The sequence below is a fragment of the Eutrigla gurnardus genome (genome assembly GCF_963514095.1).
Source record: "Eutrigla gurnardus genome assembly, chromosome: 10".
NCBI lineage: Eukaryota > Metazoa > Chordata > Actinopteri > Perciformes > Triglidae > Eutrigla > Eutrigla gurnardus.
In genome coordinates this window covers 10,762,580-10,779,168 of record NC_139924.1, presented here as the reverse complement: position 1 = coordinate 10,779,168, position 16,589 = coordinate 10,762,580, and the positions used below count along the sequence as shown (strand labels likewise).

General features: G+C 42.5%; 1 protein-coding gene across 1 annotated transcript in view; it reads right to left on the bottom strand.

Annotated features, from left to right (window-relative positions):
* Positions 1–643: 643 nt before the first annotated feature.
* ercc2 (excision repair cross-complementation group 2) overlaps positions 644–16,589 on the bottom strand; it is a 46,692-nt gene continuing 30,746 nt past the window's right edge. Inside the window, exons 3-23 of the mRNA XM_084018948.1 lie at positions 11,892–11,969; positions 11,752–11,814; positions 11,421–11,534; positions 11,207–11,323; positions 10,289–10,405; positions 9,902–10,025; positions 9,273–9,369; positions 8,669–8,802; positions 8,355–8,523; positions 7,939–8,057; positions 7,635–7,704; positions 6,813–6,882; positions 6,265–6,366; positions 5,814–5,877; positions 5,473–5,594; positions 5,095–5,187; positions 4,553–4,625; positions 4,375–4,445; positions 3,156–3,299; positions 2,908–3,051; positions 644–1,838 (exon numbers count right to left, since the gene is read on the bottom strand). Coding sequence (XP_083875074.1) covers positions 1,746–1,838; positions 2,908–3,051; positions 3,156–3,299; positions 4,375–4,445; positions 4,553–4,625; positions 5,095–5,187; positions 5,473–5,594; positions 5,814–5,877; positions 6,265–6,366; positions 6,813–6,882; positions 7,635–7,704; positions 7,939–8,057; positions 8,355–8,523; positions 8,669–8,802; positions 9,273–9,369; positions 9,902–10,025; positions 10,289–10,405; positions 11,207–11,323; positions 11,421–11,534; positions 11,752–11,814; positions 11,892–11,969 — 2,178 coding nt within the window. The 3' untranslated portion in view covers positions 644–1,745. The remainder of the gene's footprint in view (positions 1,839–2,907; positions 3,052–3,155; positions 3,300–4,374; positions 4,446–4,552; positions 4,626–5,094; positions 5,188–5,472; positions 5,595–5,813; positions 5,878–6,264; positions 6,367–6,812; positions 6,883–7,634; positions 7,705–7,938; positions 8,058–8,354; positions 8,524–8,668; positions 8,803–9,272; positions 9,370–9,901; positions 10,026–10,288; positions 10,406–11,206; positions 11,324–11,420; positions 11,535–11,751; positions 11,815–11,891; positions 11,970–16,589) is intronic.

Genomic DNA, 16,589 nt, shown 5'->3' with positions numbered 1-16,589 from the left:
TCTTTGTGCTCTTTTTGGGTTGTTATAGGAAAAATTACTTGAACGAGTTAAGACTCGAGCTTTGGTGAGTAGAACACTGTGAACAAAATGTCCCGTTTATGTTAATGCTCAGTCAGACTCATTTAAACACATCATCAGGGAGGTTTAAAGTGGGATACACATGCAAATAAATGAATGCTGCTAGGAACTCTTAGCCCCCTGAAAACGATGCTACCAGCTGATCCTCATGGATTTCATTCCAACACTTAAAGCTCACTTTCTCTCCTCAATCACACTGTTTTTATGGTGGAGAACTGCTGATTGTATATTTGCTGTGGTAGAAGATGTCAATGTAAAGTTTAGTTACCGTGGAAACTAGTGGCTGTTAATGAAACACTTGGAAGAATGTTACATATATAACGGGAGTAGAAAGTGGACTCTGTCTCTCTCTCCTGATGCTGTGTTGATTCTGGTAAATATGAATGTTTGTATTTTATATTAACAAACAAATAAATTCCAATAAGACATTCACTGTTTTGTGGTTCTGGTTTGTGTGTTTGCTGTCCGGGTTTTAGGGCTGCTTTCATCTCGACTTGCTACTGTTAAGTCAAACTGTTTAAGTATCGAGGCAAACTTTCCTCAGAAGAAAAACACAAGTCAGCTGTTGAATACAAACATTTATATTTAAACTTCCTGGATGAAAAAGAGACATACAAATATTCATGTTCAGTATAAAACGTGACTTTGTACAGGTGGAGGCAGCAGCAGAGGAAACAGTAGTCTTGGCTGTATGACAGACGCTACAAGCAGCGACGCTCCATCCACAGAGGAACATTTCTGTTCAAGCAACGTGTCGACTCACTGATGACATCAGTCCAATCAGTGTTGATGGGAAATGTAGTCGGAGGCTGCCACTTTCTCTGTTGGAAACATGACTAGTTAGCAAATCAAGCCCCGCAGCTACCCAGAGTGCAGTTCTTCCTTGCATCCAACTACATCAAAGGAAGGCATTGGATGCAGGAAGAACAGATTCAGATCAACGTAGAAAACACTGAGGAATTAATGCTTCAGTCGACTACATTTACCATCAACACTGATCAAATAGAATTTAAAATAAAGCTTCTGAGGCTGCATTTGAAGACCGAATGCATTCCGACGGCTGAGACGAGACTAACATTTACGGACTCGGAGGCTCCAATTGGTTCCATCAACATGGCGTCTATGAGCGGATCAGCAGCGGGAGATGCAGCAGAATACATTCACTAGGCATGAAATATATCTGACGGAGGATATAAGCAAATCCTCCATCATTATATAAAATAAAATAATAAAATATGATGTCTGGCTGCATATTAATTAGATAATATTAGACCTTCTCCTATGCGCTTTCATGTCAACCGCAGATGGTTGCTGGGCAACAGACCAGATCATCTCATTTCTAAGACCACTCGGTTCGGCCTGTGCGGTCTGCAAAAGGATTGAAGCCTGTGGTGCTGTGTTACTACTGTGTTACTACTGTGTTACTACTGTACACCGACTAACAGCAGTCCACACATTATTACTGTAACCAACATGCCTTTAAATGTACTTCACCAGAGATAGTTCTTATTTCCTCAGTAAACAAATAAGGAACAAACGATCTGTAAGCCTCCAGCACAACAAATAGGTTCCATTCATTTAAAGTTGCATCTGCTATTTGTCCCAGTTGTGGTGTCGTCACGGTAACAGCTGCTAACCCCGTCACCCACAGCGTAAACATGTCCCCTTCAGGTCTGATGAGCGATCTGAGCGATCTTCTTCAGGGTCTCCTCCGACTCCAGCTGCTCCAGAGTCAACAGAGACAAACCCAACTGGTCCTCCTGCAGACGGGTAAAGATTAGAGTCACCGGCAGACGCTCAAAAACCTCAGAACGATTTATTCATTTAACCCTTGAAAATCGTTCTCAACCTTCTGATTGTCAGACTTTCTTCCTAAATAAACAAGAAAAATAACAACACAAGTGGGATGTAAATATGTGTTATGTCCAATGTTAATATTCTGCTTTCCCTCACCCATCAATGCCTGTCATTATGAATCCAAATGTAGTATTCAGGTCATGTTTCCTCACCACATGCTGTGGAGTTTGACTAGCTTTCTTTTTTTTTATTTATGAGAATTCTTGAGCACGTTTAGATTTAACATAATAATAAAAAAAATGAACTGAGCCATTTGGCAGTACCTCTGCAGCCCGCTAGATGGAGGCACAGTAGTTGATAATGACTGAAGTAAATGGACCGGCGCTTTTCTAGTCTTCCAACTACTCAAGGCCTTTACATGACATTCGGTCTATTAACACCTTCATACACAGTCATACTGATGGCAGAGGAGCCGCCTGCACATCAGGATCTACTCATTCACACACGGATGCCACAGCCCATGTCCTTGGGCAAAATACTGAACCCTGTGAATTTGGACTGGAGGAGCCGGGATTCGAACCGCCGATCTTCCGATTGGAGGTCGACTTAATGTACAGTATGGTTCCTGCTGGGCCTTTAATACACGAGAAGTGCAAAAGTGCACATTGCAGGTAAGTGATGCCTGTGATTACGTTAGCATGCATGTCCTTCCTGGACTGTTTGTATCTCACATTATAATGAAATATTCATGGTGTTCTAATAGTTACATTATTTTGACTTTACAAACATTATTGTAAAATTATTTTTGTAATGTCTAATGTTTGTTTTCTTATTATTACGAAAACAAACGGATCACTGTGTCTCGATCATGAAATAATTAATTAAACAACTTCTACCCACAAAACAGAGAGAAGAGTTTAAACTTGCTCTCTGAGGTTGTTTTATTATTACTTTAAGCTTCCATTAGTCCACAGCAAGAAGGACACATTTGAAGCACAGATCTGACCTTTGCTTGGTAACTGCGAGTCGTACCTGTCTGAAAGGCTGAGCCATCTGACGCAGGAAGTGCTTGGAGAGCTGGACGGTCTCGTCCACTGTGAGGTTCAGACTGCCGTCATTGATGTGCTCCTGAATCCAGCGAGGAAGCTTCCCACGTTTGTCTGCTCGGGCGTAACGCTGCGGACGGAGGCGGAGTCAGCCAATCACCAGCTGCTCACGGCATGTTTGTAATATAGTGGGGTCAAAGGTCAAAATGGCGACTGGGGAGAAACATCACACACCTTGTCAGCAAAGATCATGAGTCCGTAGTCGGTCTTGCCTCTGATGACTCGGCCCACGCACTGGGCCGCGTGACGCATGGCATCGAATGTCAGGAAGTCATTCTCTCGGATCTGAAACTGGTCGCGAAGGTACTCGAGCCGAGCCTGAAACACGCGAGTCAGTGAGGGAGGAAGGTTGTTGGGACAGCGCCATGACAACGAAACGATCCGAACATTTACGCAGAGAAGATTTACACAAAAACAACAGCGCTTCTTCCTTTTTTGACACTTTATAAGAAATATTTAGTTTCTGGTCTGCTAAAAGAAACATCCTGGTCAGTAAATAAAACACACATAATGTTCGGTGTGTCGTTAAAGTGGAGTCGAACAGCGTTTCTCCGACTTCCATATGGTGACGGACTTCCAGTGAAACAGACTTGGAGTGATTGATTGATATCATGATATCATTGGTTGAAATGTGTTGGTAATTGTTGATGTAAGAACACGTCATATTTTGTTTTCCAGGAAGAAAAATATAATGGATTTTGATTTTAAAATACGACTAAATTGATACATTTTTGGCATAAATTGTTAAACAGGTAAACAATATGATGGGGGATGTGATCTAAAAGGGTTAAAAGGGCATTTTTTTTGAATGTGTTATATAAATATACTGGGTTGTGAGTGGACTTGGACTTGAGTCACTGTTGATGGCTTGAAACTTGACTGGAAATTAATGACTCAGGACTCGGCTTGGATGTTAGAGACTTGTGTCTTGACTCAAGACATGATGAGTAAATGTTCATTTTCTGTTTTCAGTTTAAAATTGAATCTAAAATAAGCAGAATAATTATTGTCTAAAGTACACAATAGCACTCTCTGTTTACTCCGGCGCTCCACTGATTCACTCAGCTTAGTTGCAACAGTTTGAAGCTCTTTATTGTCCAGTTTTCACATTTTGTTTCATAAATGTTACTTTATTTTCTGCAGGCGTTGATCAGGTTACGGGGGCAGATTATGAATATCAGCTGATATTTGTTGTTCATATTTTAAACGGCGGCGGTCTCTATCAAGGCCGATCAGACGACACATTCATGCTGAACTGAAACGTTTTCAGTTCTCATTTGTTTGCTTTCATTCCTTAATTCGCTCAAAGAACAAACACACACAAATGCAGGAATGCCAGACCTGCTCATCAAAGATTCGGAAATGGTGGAGGAAACGTAGGGTTTTCTCTCACCTTTAGGATGCGGCTCTGCGTGTAAACATAAGGAACTCCAAACATGATGACCGCCCGTCCAAAGTGGTGCACTAAACACAATACAGAGGAAACGTTCAAATTATTGTGTTTGATTAGTGAACTCAACATACCGACAAACTCCCGACTCTTTACAACCAGAAGAAAACATGACGCATACCGAAATCTATTCCTTCAGACACCTTCCCCCTGGCCACGGACAGGAGGATGGCTCCCCTGCCGTTCTCACATGCCTGAGGAGCAGAGAGACACAGAAAGGTCAAAAGTCTGCCACCCACCAGGGAAACAGGAAAATAAAATATTGCCATTAGTTTGCTTTTATTCCTTTGCAGAGCTGCAACAATGAGTCACCTCATCGGTTATTGGATCAGTAAGAGAAGAATCGCCTGATTGCAGAAAATGCCGTTTTCAGCCTCTCAAATAGAGATTTCATGCTTTTCTCTGGTTTATATCATATTAAACTGAATGTATTTGTTTTTTGGACAAATCAACATATTTAAAGACATCAATAAATTAGATTAATGGATAGTGAGAATCGTAGTAATAACTAATCGTTGGTGCAGCCTGAATTCCTTTAAAGCGCTGCTAAATGAAACAATCACAGACGTCGTGTGTCATCCGTTTTGTATCCCAATAACAGATTTGTGACATATTTAATAAAGACAAATGAATGACAGTTAATAAACAAATAATAATAATAACCTCCTGGTATTTCTCCAGGGCCATGCTGGTCTCTGCAGCATCTGGAGTCTCAATGAAGATCAGCTTGTTTCTCTGGATGTTCTCCAGGATTCCCTGCAGACGAACGTGGACGGAAACACATGTAACGGAAACGTTTCCTCCTTCCAGAAACAACGACATGAAGCTGCATTCTGCTTTGACAATAAAACAACTTATATTAAATACCTGCTGACACAAACATGGTTCTGTTTCAATGATGCAAATATCATTATTGGTAGTATTGTTATAAGTGAGAAGATAAATAAGGATACGCGTTATAAGCAGCAGCACAGACCCCCAGGTGTGTGTGTGTGTGTGTGTGTGTGTGTGTGTGTGTGTGTGTGTGTTCCACATACTGACCTGTTCGTACCAAGCTGCCACTATATTCTCCATGTAGACGTAGCTGGTAAAGAAGGCAACGATGCCGTCGGGAACGACTGCAGACATCTCCAGAAGTAGGTTGCCATAGTTACGAATCACAGCTGGAAACAAAAAAAAAAAAAAAAAAGGAAAGAAGTAGAACTATTTGAACAAAGAACAATATTTTTTTTGGATTTGGAACTGTTTTTTTAAACATTATTTTCTGAAAAAAGCAACATAAACAAATTATTATGAATTCACGTCAGTTTTCACCAAATAAATATTTGTTACTTTTACGACACGATGCTCTAATAAATGATGGCAGAGACGTTTCTACGAACCAAAGTCTTCTCTGGTCTCAAACTTGGAGCTCAGGGCCACCTGATCGTTTCCTCTGCCAACAATCTATGAAGAAAACCCAAAAAGGAGAATAGCAATTTAACCAAAAACCCTCAGTTTTACATTAATACAGTTTTAAGTGTGGAACATATGTGAGTGTTTTTATGACACAATTTGTCAATTTCTTTTTCAATCCGCCAGTGTGTTTAAGAATGGGTGTCTGAGGTCATGATCTGTTCTTCGATAAACATCCTTCTTGGGTCTCTAAGGTCACATTATAACGCAAAATAAACATGTACAATATGAAATTAAATTAAAGGAAGATATCAAAACAATACAGATGGCGGATGTCTCGTCCTAACCACATTTTCAGAGTAATTTCACACAGAATAAGACAAAGATTTTGATAGCCCAAAACCCAAGTGTGAACAGGGTCCGAGTGTATTTACGCACTAGAGGACAAAGGCAGGTCCGTGCCAGCGTCATGGTGAAGGATGCCATGGTAACCGGGCGGAAGTCAAGGATTCTGGGATAGATGTCCAGGGGAGAGAGAGTCTAAAGAGGTCAAACAAGAGGAGAGGAGAGTCGATATGAGAGCAGGGATTCATCATCGATGCTCATCTACGTGAAACAGAAGATCAAAAACGTTTCAGAATAAAAGAAGGAAAATATTTAATATTCAGGTCGCCAGTGTGAATAAAAATGGGAATAATTCACTTCTACTTGTGATACTTGACCATATTAAACAAATTCATCAAAGTTGCATGAAAACCAATGAACGAAAGGCAGCAGGGAAATTCAGTCTGACATTACATGAATTAAACTGCAGGATTATGTTTTAGAAGGCGAGATGAAATGAAAAGTCTTCAATAAGAAATAGAGCTGCTATTATAACTTTGTTATCTGATGAAATGAAACAATATTAAACGAAAAAAGGAAAAATTATTTTTCTCCTGTGAGCAGAGCAGGGAAAGGAGGAAGAAGAGTGATAACTAACTCACCCCCGAGGTGATGATGACCGACTGAAATCTTTGAAACACAGGCTTGATGGCGATAGACGGGTCCATACAGCTGAGAGAGAAATCACAGATCAGTCACATGTTAGCCTGACGTTTCATTGTTTATACACACTGTAACCTAGAATCAGCTAATTAGAGCTTTAGTCAAGTTCATTTTATTTGTACTGCACACTTTCACAAGTCACACATTTGGTGGACTGAGAAAAGAAAAGTTCTCAGCAGCTGAACATGTTGGTGAGAAGAAGGAAGGAAGTTTTGGTCCTAAATGTGAGAATTATTATGTTTTTGTTTTTTTTTACATTTAAAATGCTGATGATATTTCAGATCATGTTTGATGATGTTTTGTATAAAAGAGTCCATCAGTCACAGGAGACGAAAATTCTTCTAAATACATATTTTAGGGGTCCAATATTGTAGAAAGTGAGAATTCTATGTCTTCTTGGATTCAGAAGCAGGTCTAAGTTCTCTATAAATACAGTGAAAATATCAAAACGAGATTCACACAGTCAGGATTTAGAAACTGTGCCTTCAGACAAGCTGCCAGGGTGTGAACGAACTACAGTCGCTGTTAGACGTGACACCAAACTTAGTTGACACACACACAGTGAGTCCCCGGCTGCAGTGACAGTATACATGCAGAAGACCAAAAAGGCTGACTCATCACAGCAGACTGGGCTTAAAGCAACAGTTACACAGTTTCAGACAGATGGTGAATGTAGGCTTATTCAGACTAAATAAAATACATATGAAACTGAAAATAAGTAAATGTTTCTTTTAATCAATAATGATTGAATTCTACCCCACCTGAAGTGCAGCACGGGGTTGGTAATGGTTGGAGTTCGGTCTTCAAAAGGCTCAATGATGATGGTGAAACCTTCAGACAGACAGAGAGAAATGCAAACTTAAGACTAAATATCAGTTGAAACAAAAGCTCACATCACCATGAAAATAACACTGTTGTACAGCAGCAGCAGCGACATCAACACATCTACATAACAAACCTCTGGGAGATGTCAGACATCTAAATCTCACTTTACCACACATCCTGCTTAAGTCATGGTTTCTAACGGTGTCTGGTTAATCAAAGATGTACAGACTGTTTGACTACCTTGGCTGTAGGTGCTGACCAGCGTAGCAAAGTTAGAAATGAGAGTAACGGCTGAGAAGTCTGCGATGTCGGCGATCTCCAGAGTTCGTAGTAATGACTGTAACCGTTCTGCACAAAACCTGGAGAGGAGAAAAGATGAGGGGGAGAAAATGTCTCCAACATAATGTATAAATCATCATTTGAGGCCACATCGCACGTGTTTGTCTTTTGCATGACATGTTTCATGTACAAAGCAGCAGAATTGGTTATTTCATCAATGAGTGGACGACAGCTGCGTCAGACCCAGACCGGTTCTTCCTATAAACTAACTGATGGGGGTCCACGTTGATGCTGATAGTGACCTTCTAATTGATGGACAGATGTATTGTGGGTGAGGTCTTCCTAAGTTTTAATGCGTTTTGGAAGCAGACACTGACCTGAGAGGCTTGCGATCGATGCAGACTTTGTCGAAGATGTCTTTGAGGAACTGCGGGGTGCTCTCCTGTACGACATGTTGGACCCTTAGACGGGACTTCAGATACTCCAGGAAACGTTTCATGAAACCAACAAAGTGCTCCGCTGTGCGAATAGTACCAGGGACCGCCTCTGAGAGAGCGAGAGCCCACACGAGAGAGAAGAAAACCTCAATGTCAACTTGGTGGAGACTCGGTGTTTTTGTCTGTTATTCTATTCTAAACTCAGTCAAAGTACGTTGAATAAAACCAAAAATGAATCAACTTGGCGGTCGTACCTCGCAGAATTTCATCTGGTAACACGGGATTTGCAAGGTAGACGTCTGTCTCCCTGGCAACATTGGCTTCCTTCAGCCCCTCCACCAAACGCCTGTACTCCATATTGAGTTTGGCAGCATCCGTCTCTTTTATCCTATCAGACAGAAGGGGAGGCGGGGCAGAGATGACAACAGGAAGTTGATGCATGACATGCAGAAATCCCTCTCCCTGAGAGAAACTCTCCAGCAGGTTCTGGGTCCACCCCGGGGCCTTTTACCAGTTGAACATGCTTGGAAAAGCTCAAGCATCTGGATCAGAAGCCTGAACCGTGTTAACTGGCTCCTGTGAAGGAGCAGCGTCTCTACTGCAAACTCCACTGGACGTCTGAATGTTTGTTTGTGAATGACTTAGATTAGATGACATCCTGATGTGCAGGCGGCTCCTCTGCCATCAGTGTATGAATGTGCGTGAATGTAAATGTAGACTGAATGCAAATCTCCTATGTGGTAAAAATGCCTTAAAGTGTTTCCTTAACTCAGGAAACATTAAGGGATTCTGTGCAACTTGCTTAAGTTAGTCCCTCAGCTAAGAAGAAAGTCAGCCTCAACCGTCAGACAGGCTTACTTTTGGATGGTGTTCTGAAGAGTGTCCACGTTGTTCTGGCAGCGGTCGAGTGTTCGTCTGGTGATGTTCACACTCATGGAGTCGATGCACACGTTGTCTGAGGAGACAACGGGATGAAAAGATAAGAGGAAGAAGAAACAACAAAGCTCTTTTCAAGAGTCACCTTCATGTTCACTCATGTTACAGTGATATAATTAGCAGAAAATATAAAATAATGTCAGATTTGTGTAAATATTGGCTCATCTAACCTACAGATATGCAGTGTGGTCTCAGAGTTACTGTTACTGGTTTCTACATAATTTCTTTATGAATAATTTTTGACAGAAAAAGTTGTGCTCAGTTGTAAATAATTAATAATAATTATTTACATTTCTTCCATGTCTGTGTTCAGTTGCTTAAACGCATCACTTTTCACAGAACTGATGATGGAAGTAGCTACTGCAAACATTTACAATAAAAATGTGAAAAACATGACGACAATATGGACAACAGCTGTGCAGTTTTGTGCAAAATGTCCTCCATCGTGTGCATTCATGTCGTTTTCATGGCCTCGGAGCCGGAATATTTCAACTGTTATGTAATAAATGAATTTGAGTGCACTAAACCTTAATATGACAACGTCTCCTCACCAATATTGTGAGCCTCGTCAAACACCACTACAGAATTCTTGGCCAGCTCTTTGGACACCAGGTCAGCTATCTTGGGGTCCAGCAGGTAGTGGTAACTGTACACCACGATGTTGGCATGCAGGATCTGAGAGGAAATAAAGACAGAAAACGGGACACAGCTAAGAGACGCGATACCACCCTTTAATTAATCATCTTGAAATATTATCACATTATTTCAGTAAAGAGTAATGGTGCAAAGAGCAGTCGCCAAATGTTCCACATTTAAATACTTTGTAAAAGTAAAACTGCTGGGTTCCCATTACAGGAAAATGATCCACCTTTGTTTTAAGCTTAGCCAACTACAAATCAATCCAGGCTACACGTTGCATTTTGTGTAGTGCAACGTACCGAGTAGCGTGCCAGATAATACGGACACCAGCCTTTCCTCCTGCCGAAGTCCTTCAGGTCGTCAAGGTTGTAAACACCAGGAGGAAGAGGGACCTGTCGGCCGACTGCATCAAACTCCTACAGACACAAACCAGAACAGGAGCAGACGTCGTCACGAGAGCTGCACACATATTTGTGCAGCGTTCACTAAAGCCGACAACAAAACAAGCTAGATGACATTAACTGTGGTCGGACTAAGAGGCAATTTGGTGAGAATCCTGAATGCATCAAACGTGTGAACGTGTAACAGACTCTGCATATTTTACTCTAAAGAGAAAGATAAGAGGGTGGTAACATCCTCTGAAATACAAAACCTGCTGGTGGGTTTGAAAAGCATATTGTATCATTTTAAAAAACAAAACAACAAAAGTTGTTTATCAAAGTCAGAAACTGAAATTATCGTCAGATTTCCAACTTTTTCCCCCCAAAAAAAGGTCCTGTAAAGAAGATTCAACCATGCACTCCTCAGTGCAACAGGGAAGACATGAGCAACATGGAGCATTTCAAACAGAAAGACAGAGCAGAGGAAGGGAACTCAAGGGAATATGTCGTGTTTGACCCTTTCTCTGTCTCTTGTCTCTCAATGGAGCAGTTCAGCGGAACAGATGAAGTTGATGTTAAATTACTTGTGATTTCTTGTAATGTTTTTGGTCATATCCACATGCATTCAATACAAGTCATTTTGGATAAAAGCTTCAGCTATATAACTGTAGTTATACGCCAACTTACCTAAAAAAATAAGGTTAATCCACTCAGTGTGTGGACAAAATGTACTAAATGTGGTATTTGTCATACTATGTTTATGATCAAAGTCCCTCAACCCGTCTCCGTCCAGAGAAACAGCTGGTCTGACTTGGTAGAACTCTGGTGATTTCTTACCTCATAGAAGCGACACACAGGCAGGTCTGGGTCACTGTGGTGTTGTGCACGAATGTACGATGCTGTCAGACTGTGGCACTTCCCGTCAACCTCCTTACCAAAACGCAGAGCGCTCACCTGGATAGAAGCAGACAAAGCATCCATTTAATCCTTTAGACCGAGTTTCAAGTGACATTCACAGAATAAACTCAATATAAGACTCGGCTGTTCGTACCTCCGGGTGGATGCAGAGGTTTTTTCTGGAGGAAAGGGCCAGAGCCAGGAAGTTGTTGCTCTCTCCAGTTTGCTTGGAATAAAACTCCATCAACTTCCTCAACTCCTCCACAACCTGATCATACAGCAGATCAAATATACGATGCAAGTTCTGATGATTTTTAACACATCTTCTAAATACCACTGTTTTACTGTTGTGTGTACTATTTTTAACTTTAAACATTTCTGAGCTGTAGATAAAGTTAGACATGATAAACTGTTGATACCGGGATTAAACCTCTGAATCACTTTTCACTTTGTGCCGAGCGTGATTTTATTTGCCATTTACGCACCTTCTGTATTTCAGGAACTGTTCTGGAGCAGTATATCAGCTTGGTCACTTCCAGAGGGAAGGCCTGAGAGGAAGAGAACCCAATATATCAAGGTGTGTGTTTGCTATTAGCTGGCAGGAAGCCTGAAGAGCTGAACTCACCTTTTGGTAGGCGACAATGAGAGACAGCAGAGAGATGGTCTTCCCTGTTCCTGATGGCATCTCCAGGACTCCATGACCCTGAACAGAAACAGTGTGAGATGACAACAAAGCACTAGGGATGTAACGGTATGAAAACTTAACCTCACGGTTATTGTGACCAAATTTATCACGGTTTTCTGTATTATCGCAGTATTTTTAAGTGTGTTCAAAATGTTCGGAAAGCACTGATAGGCTGACACAAACTGAAATAGCTTCAAAAAGTGTTACAGTGTTTATTATATTTCAAAAGCATTTAAACAGCTCATTTGTCAGAAATCATTTCCAGTAGTGCAGGTTTATATACAAATCAAACATTCAAGCTAAGAAAAATATGTAAAGAAATCAAAGAAACTCCACTTATTCTATACTGGTTTTCTTCATCATCAAAATTAAAATGTAGAACTGTAACCATGAGCACTTTAAAGTAAACCTTAAAAATAAGACAAAAGTGCATTATGCATTTAAAATAGCCACTATAAACAAATTACAAAAATAACTACTACAATCATATGTAATGAGGCGCATAAGCGGACTCTTTTTTGAATGCTTGCTCAAGTGTCTGTGTCACTGATGAACCAGAAGCAGTACTTGGTTGCCCCACTGCATGTCCTTTCTGTAAAAAAGAAAAGGGATAGCCATGTCATTATTGTTATTAATTATTATTAGGCTACAATTCATAATAATGTACATACGATTTTGCCTATAGCTGTTGCTGTGTTTTTTAGGTAGAATGCTTCTGCTACCATGTCATTCATTTCAGCAAACATTCCTTTCCTTAGTAGTGTTAACTAACGTTTCGCCGTCTCATCGTGAATGGATATTTAGCCGTTTCGCTTAGAATATTAGCTGCTAGATGCGTTGTCGCTGCATTCAGGCTTCTGTTTACATTAGAACTATTGACAAGTTAATACGTTAGACTGACGGAAGTCAACACACCATGCATTTCAGCTAAAAGGTGTACTTGCCTTGCATGATTCCCGAGGGCTGTCGTCTCCTCCTTCCGCCATAATTCCAACAGAAAGTTGTGGTGGTAGTAGTTGTTGTTGTTGATACACGCGCAGGCTACACACTGCGCCTGCGCGGTAACTTCAGGTGACTCGGATGAAGCTGGGAAGGATTAAACACACGGTTTCCACACCGCGCTAATCCACCGAGATAATAATTGTATTTGAAATGAAAACGGTAATTTTTATCTTCAAAATTATTAGCGTGGTTATATATATATATAATATATAGTAGTAAAAAAACACAAAAATATGTGAGGAAAACAATGTTTTCCTTCATAGTTCATTCTGATGACATCACAGACTGACATCACAGGACCATGGCAGTGGCTTTGATTCCAGAATCTGACATCACAGGACCAAGGCAGTGGCTTTGATTCCAGAATCTGACATCAAAGGATCGAAGGCAGTGGCTTTGATCCAAGAGTCTACAGAGTGTATAAATAGCAGGAGAGCACATCATTCGGTGTGGTTTTGCCGTCTTGAGAAACGATCTATTACAGATACAATCTATAACAGATACGATCTATTACAGATACGATCTATTACAGATACGCTCTACGACAGATACGGTTTCATACAGGACGATTTACTACTGTAGGATTTCGAATCGGCAGCGATGCAGTCTACGTCATACAAACCAAGTGTGCCCCAATCTGTTACAGCCTGTGCCATGGACAGAAGAACCCAGCAAGCAGACCAGCAAAGATCTGCTGGTGGTCCAGGGGGCAGTCCAGAGGTTCAGGGACAAGAGCAGTTTGAGGATCAAGACTGTACAGAAAGGAGAAACTTGGGTAACATGATGCACAAGCTCAAAGTGCGTTTGAACCATCTGGTTGAGCCTGAGATCAACCAGCTGAAGAGAAAGCTTCAGGCGCAGGAGGAGAAGGCAGAAGCCGCCCGGCGCCTCAGTGAACAGAGATTTGATGAGATGGCTGCAAGGTACGAGGCAGAAATAAAAAAGCTCTCGCACCAAAGCAACACTAAAGCCCAGGAGAAGGTGCCCCTTATGGAAGAGCGGGTCCACGAGGCGGACACCCAAATCCTGCAACTCAGGAAAGATAAGGAGGTTCTCTCTCAGCAGCTGACAGAGACATCAAACCAGCTGCTTAGCAGAGAGACTGAACTTCTGGCACGATGCGACGCTCTGGAAGCTGAGCTTCAGAAAGAGCTGGCTGCGAAAGAACGTAGCCAGGAGACTAACATCCAACTGATGGACGAGAAGAATGAGCTGGAAGCCAAGTTCCAAAAGGACCTAGCCATGTCACAGCAGCGCCTGGAGACAAGCATCAGCCTGCTGGAGGAACTGGTGGCTGAAAATGAGATAATGGACGACCAGCTCACAAAGGACCTGGCAGAAAAACAAAGCCATGTCACCAAAGTGGAAGGTTTGCAGACAGTCCATAAGGTTCTGGAAAAAAAATTCAAAAAGGAGCTGGCCAAGAACAACAAATTGGCGAGACAGCTACGAGAGGTGGAGGACAACAACAAAGATCTGGCTGAGAAGCAAGCAAGCAGCGAGAGCTTGGAGAAAGACCATCAACGGATGTGTGCTCTCGTCAAATCGATGGAGGAAGTCCTGGCAAATGAAGCATATCACATTGAGACCAAAGTCAAAGAGGTCCAGGACGACAACAAGGACCTGGAGAAGCTCTGTCTGAAACTGAAGAATAGGAGAGTAGTCTTCTCTCTCTTCAAGAAGAAGATCCAGGACCCGCAGGCAGAGCTGCAAAGGATGAAAGACAAGATTCATGAGAAGGAGATGAAGAAGAGGGGTATGTTCAGCCACCAGGAAAACCGGTGTGGCAGCGACAGAAACCAGCTGCTTAGCAGAGAGACTGAACTTCTGGCACGATGCAACGCTTTGGAAGCTGAGCTTCAGAAAGAGCTGGCTGCGAAAGAACGTAGCCAGGAGACTAACATCCAACTGATGGACGAGAAAAATGAGCTGGAAGCCAAGTTCCAAAAGGACCTAGCCATGTCACAGCAGCGCCTGGAGACAAGCATCAGCCTGCTGGAGGAACTGGTGGCTGAAAATGAGATAATGGACGACCAGCTCACAAAGGACCTGGTAGAAAAACAAAGCCATGTCACCAAAGAGGAAGGTTTGCAGACAGTCCATAAGGTTCTGGAAACAAAATTAAAAAAGGAGCTGGCCAAGAACAACGAATTGGCGAGACAGCTACGAGAGGTGGAGGACAACAACAAAGATCTGGCTGAGAAGCAAGCAAGCAGCAAGAGCTTGGAGAAAGACCATCAACGGATGTGTGCTCTCGTCAAATCGATGGAGGAAGTCCTGGAAAATGAAGCATATCACATTGAGACCAAAGTCAAAGAGGTCCAGGACGACAACAAGGACCTGGAGAAGCTCTGTCTGAAACTGAAGAAGAGGAGAGTAGTCTTCTCTCTCTTCAAGAAGAAGATCCAGGACCCGCAGGCAGAGCTGCAAAGGATGAAGGACAAGATGCACGAGAAGGAGATGAAGAAGAAAGCCGAGCTGGAGAAGGAGGAGAAGCAGAAGAAGAGGGGTATGTTCAGCCAACAGGAAAACCGGTGTGGCAGCGACAGCAAGGTGGAGGAGGCTGCCGGTTGTTCAGCGGAGGCTGGACAACAGTAACTCCCCCCTTCCCCTCTCCACCCTTCACCCCTTCGACTCTCCATCCTTCCTCCCTCCCTCCCTCCTCTACCTCCGTCACCTCCATCTACCTCACCACTCCTTCCACCCACTCCTCCTCCCCCCTCCCCCTCATTCGGCAGCACGGTTGCTCAGTGTTCAGCACTGCAGCCTCACAGTGACGCCGCCACCCGTCCCTCTGTGTGGAGTTTGCATATACTCCCTGTGTCTGCGTGGGTCTCCTGGTTACCAGGTTTCCCACTAAATCCCAAAAATATGCACTTTAGGGTTTTCTCCTGGCGCTCAGGTTTTCCCACAATGTATACATATATATAAAAATATATGTATGTATTAAAAAAAACACACAAATTCCATTCCATCCAACAAAAATGACATTCCATTCAAGAGCGGGTCCACCAGGGGGACACCCAAATCCTGCTACTCAGGAAATATAAGGAGGTTCTCTCTCAGCAGCTGACAGAGACAACAAACCAGCTGCTAAGCAGAGAGACTGAACTTCTGGCACGATGCGACGCTCTTGAAGCTGAGCTTCAGAAAGAGCTGGCTGCGAAAGAACGTAGCCAGGAGACTAACATCCAACTGATGGACGAGAAAAATGAGCTGGAAGCCAAGTTCCAAAAGGACCTAGCCATGTCACAGCAGCGCCTGGAGACAAGCATCAGCCTGCTGGAGGACCTGGTGGCTGAAAATGAGATAATGGACGACCAGCTCACAAAGGACCTGGCAGAAAAACAAAGCCATGTCACCAAAGAGGAAGGTTTGCAGACAGTCCATAAGGTTCTGGAAACAAAATTAAAAAAGGAGCTGGCCAAGAACAACGAATTGGCGAAACAGCTACAAGAGGTGAAGGACAACAACAAAGATCTGGCTGAGAAGCAAGCAAGCAGCGAGAGCTTGGAGAAAGACCATCAACGGATGTGTGCTCTCGTCAAATCGATGGAGGAAGTCCTGGCAAATTAAGCATATCACATTGAGACCAAAGTCAAAGAGGTCCAGGACGACAACAAGGACCTGGAGAAG